The sequence below is a fragment of the Dreissena polymorpha genome, chromosome 13 (genome assembly GCF_020536995.1).
Source record: "Dreissena polymorpha isolate Duluth1 chromosome 13, UMN_Dpol_1.0, whole genome shotgun sequence".
In the NCBI taxonomy this organism is placed as follows: Eukaryota; Metazoa; Mollusca; class Bivalvia; order Myida; family Dreissenidae; genus Dreissena; species Dreissena polymorpha.
The window spans coordinates 18,226,784-18,236,719 of record NC_068367.1 but is presented as its reverse complement, the minus strand read 5'-3'; the positions used below and the strand labels follow the sequence as shown (position 1 = coordinate 18,236,719).

General features: G+C 38.4%; 3 protein-coding genes across 11 annotated transcripts in view; 1 reads left to right on the top strand and 2 right to left on the bottom strand.

Moving 5' to 3' along the window:
• Window positions 1-9,936, bottom strand: part of LOC127856501 (uncharacterized) — a 405,251-nt gene that overhangs the window by 193,320 nt on the left and 201,995 nt on the right. The gene's annotated exons all lie outside the window — the stretch shown is intronic.
• Window positions 1-9,936, top strand: part of LOC127856496 (uncharacterized) — a 365,893-nt gene that overhangs the window by 232,758 nt on the left and 123,199 nt on the right. The window lies entirely within an intron of this gene.
• The window catches only part of LOC127856509 (radical S-adenosyl methionine domain-containing protein 2-like), a 66,570-nt gene that overhangs the window by 261 nt on the left and 56,373 nt on the right, over window positions 1-9,936 (bottom strand). The window contains exon 7 of the mRNA XM_052392783.1: window positions 1-71. This exon is cut by the window's left edge and continues 261 nt beyond it. Within this exon, the coding sequence (XP_052248743.1) occupies window positions 1-71 (71 nt within the window). The remainder of the gene's footprint in view (window positions 72-9,936) is intronic.

Here is a 9,936-nt window from a genome sequence, read left to right as displayed (position 1 = left end):
TTCTCCACGCCTACGTCCAGAACAGATCTCGAGGGTTCTTTTGCACCCTTCGTGCAGTCCAAAAACCGCCTCTGTGGAAAAAGAAATCAGGGGCGCTCTGAGAAAAACGGGGTTTAATTAATGTGCGCACAGTCCAGATTAGCCTGTGTATTCGTACACGCTTAAAATTGACGACACTTTCCGCTATTATGGTATATGTCATTTAAAGGAAGTATCTTTATTGCGAAAATCCAGTTTAGGCGAAGAGTGTCGTCCCTGCAGACTGCACAGGATAATCTGGGACAAAACATTACGCACATGCATTAAGCCCCTTTTTCGCAGAGCGAGGCTCATATGCATTATTGCTAGCTATCTGTAAAATACTATGAGCAAACCATTGTCTCATAAACATACATTTTATAATGTTATTTTGATAACGAACACGTGCATAAGGGTTGTCGGCCTACACACGTCGGTATTTATATAAACTGCATTATCAGACATATTCTACATATACTTCCAAATAATTGATTACTCTAGTAAAGCAATGTAACAGGCGATACTGCTCAGTCGTTTGCGGAGTTTTGTCTTGTAAAGAACCAAACAACTTGAGCAACATTGTCTCTCTGCTGTGTACCAAAAAGTAAAATTCTGCATCTGCAACAAAAACATATAAACATGTAAGCAAAAGCCGAACAGATTAAGAACTAATGTGAAGCAGTAACGTAAAGTAGTACAACGCTCAACGTGATAAAATATCGTGGCCATCACTGTGAATACGGGCTCTGCAAGCTCGAATCCCAGTCCGTCCACATTAATTGGCCACTCGCCTGGTGTCAATCAAACTCAGGTTATAATCAATCATATAGCGTTTATTGCGGCCACATGGTCCGATAAACAAAGACTGTCGGAGTAATGGAATAAGCGTTTTTATGAAAGCACAACTTAATGGGCGGAACGATCGCGTAATTTGCGACTGGTCAGTTGTACGGGGATTTGTATTGAACAAATTATACAGTCTCTATCCCCCCCCCCCTCTTCCACTGATTTTAGGAAGGCAGTTGTGAGAAACTGTTGGGTTTTTTTGGTCTGGTTAACCACTTAATCCAGGTAATGTGTTCATGAAAAGCGTGGTTCCGGTTCACAGACCGCGTTAGGGCGAATATAACAATCCAAACCAACCAAACATAACGCGCGCACCTTTTCGTTAGATTCTGGCACAAGGCATTCGACATCCTTGTGTCTTTGGAGAAATTCGTCAATCTCAGCATTGGTGATGACAAAGGATTATGCCCGTCTTAGTGCATCCGGACCGGTGTTTTCACCGTCTATCAGGAGGCACTGAAAAACCTGGGGAATACGAAAACGACATAATTAGTCTTCATTGTATCACTTGATCACATTTATTGCAAAGATTCAGCACCAAGTAAAGTTAAGATTCAGCAACAAGTCAATGATGACAGTTAGATAAATGTTTTTTGCTAGCTACGCAGGTGTAAACAGGAAACAGTAGCATTAACAAAAAAGCTAAATTATGTGAATGTTTTATGCTAAGAAGAAACCGTATTCCTTATGACAGAAACATTACTCGTGACATATGATAATCAAAGAGAGGTCATGTTTAAAAATCTATATGCATGACATTTCATAAAGTAAGTTTATTTTTTCTCTAACTTTTGCGTGGAAACTTGTGTTCTTTATCTATTTTAATGATGGTTACCTAGACCTTGACTCCACCCACCTTAAAAACCCAATCCCAAGCGAGGTCTTTATAAGTTATCATTAAATTACAGATTAAATTTAATGGAAATACCTAGGTATTTATCAAGTCTAATATTAAGCGGAAAACGTATGCCTATTTTCAGATAGATAACCTTCATACCCATTTACATTTTATATAATCGGAAGCAATGTATTGAGATAGGTTATGTGTAAACATCATCGCAAGTTATCTCACATACGCTACGCTTCTTGGTGTACTGATATTCTGATAACAGAAACAATGGAGTGGCCTTGGACGAAGTTTTGACACATAAATACATTTTCATAAAAAAAAAACAACTTCGTTATCGAGGTTTTAAGCAGAATGCCAACTCGACCCACATGTCACCCGTTGCATGTTCTGTGCAAATCTACTGTAGCGTAATGCGATGGAATTATACCGCACACAACTCGACGCTTTGAAAGCCCAAACATTTTTGCTAATCAACAAGATACATGCGAGACCAAATTGGGCCGCTTGACAAAAATACATTGCGAATTATGTATCCCCGGCAGTCTGGCGTTTACAATACAAATCTTAATACAAATCGTACATATCTAAATATACATAAAAGCACCAAACGAAAGTATGTCATAATGCCAAAAACATAGTAAAATGCGTTGATTTAACATGAAATGTTCAGATAATCAAACTTAAGCTGTAATAAAAAAATACCACTACGTAACGCTACCTTCCACCTGCACGGATTCAGGTGCATTATTTCCTCCACCATGTTCTCATCCTTGTTGTGCGTGTTCACAACTGTGTTCAGTTTAAATGCCACCTGCAAAAACATAACTATAAATACGTCCGCAAGGACTGAAGATTTTGAAACGTTTTACAACTGTGTTCAGTTTGAATGCCACCTGCAAAAACATAATTATAAAGACTCGCACAGATTTGAGATTTTGAAACGTGTTCATAAATGTGTTCAGTTTAAATGCCACCTGCAAAAACATTATTATAAAGACGTCCGCAAAGATTGGAGATTTTGAAACGTGTTCACAACTGTGTTCAGTTTGAATGCCACCTGCAAAAACATAATTATAAAGACGTTCGCAAAGATTGGAGATTTTGAAACGTTTCCACAGCTGTGTTCAGTTTGAATGCTACCTGCAAAAACATACTTATAAAGACGTCCGTAGAGATTGGAGATTTTGAAACGTGTTTAGAACTGTGATCAGTTTGAATGCCACCTGCACAAACATTATAATAATGACAAACGTAAAGATTGGAGATTTTGAATGCATATTATCAATGCATGATCTTTAAACCAGCGCATAATGTCGTAATTACTCTACGATTTCGGACACTTAATTATTTTTTTCTTCGTGTCCGAAAATTTAGATACGAAAAATATCCAAAATTACAGGTCTCCAAAAATTGAGAGACACAAATTAAGACGGCCGAAACTTATATTGAAATAAAAGCAATAAATCAATCTACAATTATTTTATTGTGATTTATTCTTCTTTCTATGCTCAACAAAATCTATACAACTTCACATTGTCTGAAATGAGATAGAACAAAAGGTAAGAACATAACAGATTATGCTTCCTTCATAGAACGGATCAGTTTGAAATGCTGTTGAATGAATCAATTTACCGGTTGCCTACCGGTAGCATAATGTTTTACCCAATAACGCGAATGTAATAAACCATTGACCTCAGGCATGCATCTGCCAGGTTTAATGACCTTAATCCGGTTATAAAAAAATAAACATGATCGAAGTGTCACAAGATAAGCGAAAATAGGGCCGTAGTCTGTAGAATAGCGCTGTAAAATCTGATGTCCGAGAATTAAGAGACATTAATTATGGACGACACCCGTATGTCCGAAAATTGAGAGTCACGAAAAATAATTATGTTCGCTATAAAAGAGGGTGTGCGAAAATTAAGAGTGTCCGAAAAAATAGAGTAATTACCTGTAATCATGCAGATCGGAGTCTAGTCAATAGCCAAAAGGCTTATCAGCAATATATGATCGTAAAACCTGGTCACAACCATCGTACAAATTGAAGGATAATCAACATCTAGTTGCTTATCATAAATACATGAACTACAAAACACTGTTTGACCATCGTACAGAGAGAGCTTATAAATTCAGCGATTAAATTATAAATTATTATCGAGAAACTATTATCATCGGTGCATTACTTTATTATCGGCGCACAGTCTTCGCACAGATCAGAGCCTTATCCATAATTTATTGATTATCATCCGTGGACCTTATAATCGGTGCACAGTCTCCGCATGCTAATCGATACATTATTGATTTATGATTTCAAATGGCGTATTTTTACCGCACTTAATTGATTCATTTACGGTTAAGAGCATGAAACAATTATGTACATGAATATGTAGACGATCGCAAAGTATTAAATACTATAGTATTTAGAACAAATACAATTTCGAACGAATATTCCTCATTTACAAAAAAAATAGCTATGACATCATTTTAGAAGCATACGCGTCAACGTTACAAAATGCCCAGTATGCCTTTTGGTTCTCTGAAAACGACAAGAAATAAAGAAATAATAATTTTCAGAAAATGTTTTTGAACATCGTGACGAGCATAAAACAATCAACCAACATATCAAATTTTCTTGTTTTCAAAAAAAAAATATGAATACATATTGTTCTTGGCCGTATGATTTCTGTTGATTTTTCAAGAGACACATAAATAATCAATGCTTTTCATTATGTGAAATAAGCGAAGCTGATACGTTGACGATCTCATTGAAACAACTAAGGACGAAATCTTGAATGAAACCAAATCGTGCGAATGAAACCAAAACATGCGATTTAACTTAAATATCTAGATAGATCATGATTTGCAAACTGTTATAAACTTAATACAATCGTTGACTTTGTTACCCATGGCGATAACGTAAGTAATATTAAACATTGATAACGCTATTTTAAGACTGCTGATAAAATGTAGGTTACAGGTGAGCTAAACACACGCTATGTAGATATCATATTACTAAAAACTAAAACTGAATATAGCAACGACGCTGACATTTGACTCGTATTAGATAACACGTATATATATGACGAACTGCGAGTCACATTATCTTGACGCGATAACTAAAATTGATTTACGCAATCACATGTGCAAGTAAATATTGTGTATTGCACATCTTCGCTTCATTGTGATTATATATTTGAAGTATGAAATCAAACGCTAAAATATGGAAGTAGTATTGGTAGCAAGCTCCATAAACAATTAACATTGTATGCGGGGCGACCGACCAACAGAGAGATTGTATGAGCCGCGTTCTGGGAAAACTGGGCTTAATGAATGTGCGTAAAGTGTCGTCCCAGATTCGCATGGGCAGTCCGCACAGGCTAATCAGCTACGACAATTTCTCGCTTGTATTGTATTTTTCGTGTACAATTTGTCTCTTCTAAGCGAACATCCAGTTTAGGCGGAAATTGGCGTCCCTGGTTAGCCTGTGCAGACTGCACAGGCTAATCTGGGACGACACTTTACGCACATGCATGAAGCCAGGTTTTCCCTAGAACGCGGCTCATGCGGGGGTATGATAGCACTCACCGTACTTCTCAAACCAGCGCTCCGAGACGAGACTTCCGTTACTGACGATGCTGACGCTCTCGACGCCCAGCGTCTGTTTGCAGAACTTAACCAGCTCCCCGACGAACGCTCCCTTCTTCACTATGAACGGTTCGCCACCGGAAAAGTTGATTTTCTTCATGCCTTAAACGATGGAAACAAACAGGGCCTTGTTGCTTAAAACTAAAACAGATAGTTATTTGTTATCAAGTTATTTATGTGATTTAAAATGTTACGACTTTGGTGTATGTTTTAATTATGTGTAAGCTCGAATAGTTTGATAGAAACATTGCTCTTAAAATTAATTTTATTTGGGTCTGAGTTAAAAGACAGTTTTGATTTTTCAGCAACCGGGCCCAGAACAACCTGATTGAGAAATTGAAACGTCATTTGTATGCCTATATACTTATATATATGAGCATCGCTCTACGAAACGGGTGTTTAAAAATGCATGTGCGTAAAGTGTCGTCCCAGATTAGCCTGTTCAATCCGCAAAGGCTAATCAGGGACGACACTTTATCGATTTTATTGTATTTTTCGTTTAAAGGTCAACCCTTCCAGTTTACGCGGAAAGTGTCGTCCTTGATTAGCCTGTGCAATCCGCACTGCAAAGGCTTATATGGGACGACACATTACGCATATGCATTTAACGTCCTTTTCACAGAGCGAGGCTTATATATTTTGTTGATGATTAATACAATCCGGTTGAATGGTGAGATTTAAACATACGAGTTTTTCGAAGTTTAAATCTCAACAAACAAACACGCATCGAGGTAAAGTTCAAAATTTCTCACATCAAAAAGTAACAAGGAACTAAAACATCATACAGACATAATGAATGCACTCTGCAAATATGAGTCTGATCGATTTTAATCAATTCAATAATTTACTTCCTTTGAATTATATGAAATTTTAGATTCTCCAAATAAACATCAGTATCTAGAAGATTATATTTTCTTAACTCAACAAAAGACAGCTCTATTTTCTTAAACAAGTCGTTTTTGACGACGAATCGCGTGAAACAACTACTTCAGTAGAGCTTCATTCTAGGAAAACTGGGCTCAACTTTAAGTGTCATTCCAAATTAGCCTGTGCAGACCGTGCAGGCTAATCAGGGACGAAACTTTCCGTTTAAAGTGGATTTTCGTTTAGAAGAGTTTTTCTTCAAACGGACATTTCAGTAGATGCTGAAAGAGTCGTACCTGATTAGCGTGCGTGGACTGCAAAGTCAGCACAGACTAATCTGGAATGACTCAACGGACATGCGTTAAGCCCAGTTTTCGCAGAACGCCGCTCATATCAAAGTATATTGATCAACCACTTACCCGCATTTTCAAGAGTTCTAGCCCTCTCTTCGCATCGTCAAGCGGTAACACAAACGATGTTTTCGCAGTGTGAAAACAAAATCCGCACTTGTAGTTGCATTTCCGCGTGAAATGATAATTCACGCTTAGTGGGACTACTTTTTCGGCGTATTCATCAGACGGCATGACAGTCGGCATTCTCGTCGGCAGTTTTCCAGCCGGCAGTTCGCCATTTTGCAATTTTATTTCACCGCAGCACGTATTTTCCGTGGCACACAGATTGTTATTAGGTTCTTTCAGTTTGTAATATAGCCGAAAGCGATTAATTGCAAGCAGGAACGCAAAAAGCGCCGCGCAGAGTAGGCAAGCGGTAGCTGCAAATAACTCCATCATGATAGTAAATGTTAAATAAATTTCGATGCTATGCTAGATGTATAGTACTTTCTGAAAAGCAATATATCGCACAACAGGCCTGTTTCGGCGGCTGAATATATACGCTAGAATGAAATCTCGCGCGTTTAATGCAACACTGAGCTTTTCAGAAAACGTATCGAAATTCCCGGCAAAGATTCCGGTCTACTTTCGTTTCCATATATCGAAATATAAACGAATGGAGTTACAATCTATTCATAGCACGTGCTATAAGCGCCTACGATTGGAAAATCCGGCCTGTTTGTACAGTGCTAATACGCTTCCATCGCTGAATGACGTATTTTGTCGGAAGCACGGACCAATAGCGCACTGTTTCCAATTTATGATCGAGTTAAGCGCAGATGGCTTACCAAATATCAGAGCGAATGGTATGGCCAATGGCAATTACAGAATATGAGACTACCTATTGCATTATACACTTAGTCAAATACAAAAAGACTGATAGTGCGCCATAAGATAATTATTATAATTCTTTAAGCGTAAATAATACACGTTTCTGAGGCGGATCCAGGATGGGTGGTGAAAGGGGGGGGGGCGGTGCGAAATAAAAATATGAAAGATAGGTCATAAACCCATAACTGTTCACTTATTAACAGTCTTAAAATTGAAAGTGTCCCGTTGCTAGTGATTCGGCATTGGAACCAGTTGTTGAGACTCAGCATTGGAACCCGTTTCGAGTGACTCGGCCTTGGAACCCGTTGCGAGTGACTCGGCATTAAAACCCGTTGCGAGTGACTCGGCATTGGAATCCGTAGCTGGTGACTCGGCATTGCAACCCGTTGCTAGTGACTCGGCACTGGAACCCGTTGCTAGTGACTCGCATTGAAACCCGTTGCGAGTGACTCGGCATTGGAACTCGTTACGAGTGACTCGGTATTGGAACCCGTTGCTAGTGACTCTGCATTGGAAATCGTTGCTAGTGACTCTTCATTGGAACCCGTTGCGAGTGACTCGGAATTGACCAGTCGGTTGTGTCTCGGAATGGACTAGTCGCTTGCGACTCCGAATCGGAACCAGTCGCAGGTGACTCGGAATTGGAAACAATCGCTGGTGACTCGGTATCGGAACCAGTCGCTGGTGACTCGGAATAGGAACCAGACGGTGGTGACTCGGCATTGGAACCCGTTGCTGGTGACTCGGAATCGGAACCAGTCGCTGGTGACTCGGCATTGGAACCCGTTGCTTATGACACGGAATGGACCAGTTACTAATGACTAGGAATTGAAACCAGTTGCTGGTGACTAGGAATTGGAACCATTCGCTGGTGACTCGGGTTTGGAACCAGTCGCTGGTGACTCGGAATCGGACCTAGTCGCTGGTTACTCGGGATAGGAACCAGTCACTGGTGACTCAGAATTAGAAACAGCCGCTTGTGACTCAGAATCGGAACCAGTCGCTGGTGACTCGAAATAGGAACCAGCCGCTGGGAACTCGAAATTGGAACCAGTTGCTGGTGACTCGGAATCGGAACCAGTCGCTGGTGACGCGCCATCTTCGGAACGCCTGCTGCAAGGCTCCTCAATGTTTTATCCACTGTGAGCAGACAAGACCTCTTCCGATGGTCATTTTCGGTCTTTCGGAGCGACCCTCATTTCTCTCAACAAAAAAAGCACTCAGCACGTAACGAGACAACGTGATAACGTAACGCAAACTTAATCCCAAACTTCAGGGTTGCAAATAACAGTAGCGTTCAGATGACTTTCTAATTATATGATAATCCTTAGTGACGTATATGTAATTAAAAATAACATTCAATACATGGCGATAATAAAATCGAACAGGAAAAACAAACTTCCGTTGGCAAAACATATGCATGTGTGTGTACACTTGGAGACTTTTCTAACGCAACACTTTCAAACTTGAATATCTCAGTAATTAGTTAAGATTTTAATTTAAAATCGCACATGTGATCATGTGACTATATTTTGTGCAAGATAAAGATAAAATCATTCATCCGTGGCAATCGAGCGCTTTTGCACGTGGGGTAGGTATGGTTTCATCTTTTTACACGAGAAAATGGTGAAACGCGATATGATTCTTATTTTATTAAATTTTCTCCTTTTTAGGTGGGTTGAGGAAAACATAACAAAAATTATTATAAAAAAGCAATATGGCTAAATATCCTTGAGCGCAATGTTGCAAGCCGGTCGGTTATTAAGACATGTACGTCAATGCGTTTTACTTTTCACACTATTATTTTACGATGTACGATTTTGAAAATTTTACTTTTTCAGTGATTTTTTATATTTGTTATGTTTGATATTTTAATGTTGATTCATTTCAATTAAATTTACATGAAGTGATAGATATGTGTTGAATAAGTCTATGTCAGAATTTCAACAAAATCCGTTCTACAATAAGGGAGCTATAATGATTTGAATACATGTTGCGCTAGAAAAGTCATCAATTGTACAAGGGCAATTAAATATGAAACTGCAATTATTTTGTGTAATGTATAAACTATTAGTTCAACGTATTATAACGGATGCAATGAGAATATAATATGAAACCGCACTTTTTAAATGTATAACCTTTTATTTCAGCCTACAAAAAACAGATACTATAATATGAAACTACACAGGTTTTTCTTATTTGGTGACAGCTATTCCAGGAAAATACAATATAAAAAACAGCACTTTTTAATGGTTCAATATTCAAATGTGTACTTCAACGTAGAATGACATATACACGGAGAACACAATATGAAACGGACAATATAAAAAGTAAACTTTTAAACCAAACTAAAATGGCATATGCAAGGAAAAAGCAATATGAGACTGCATTTTAAAAACAACAACTTTTTGACATATATACTAGGAGAAAACGATACGGAACCGCACAATTAAACAAAAAAATCTTTTATTTGGACGTAAAATAACGTTG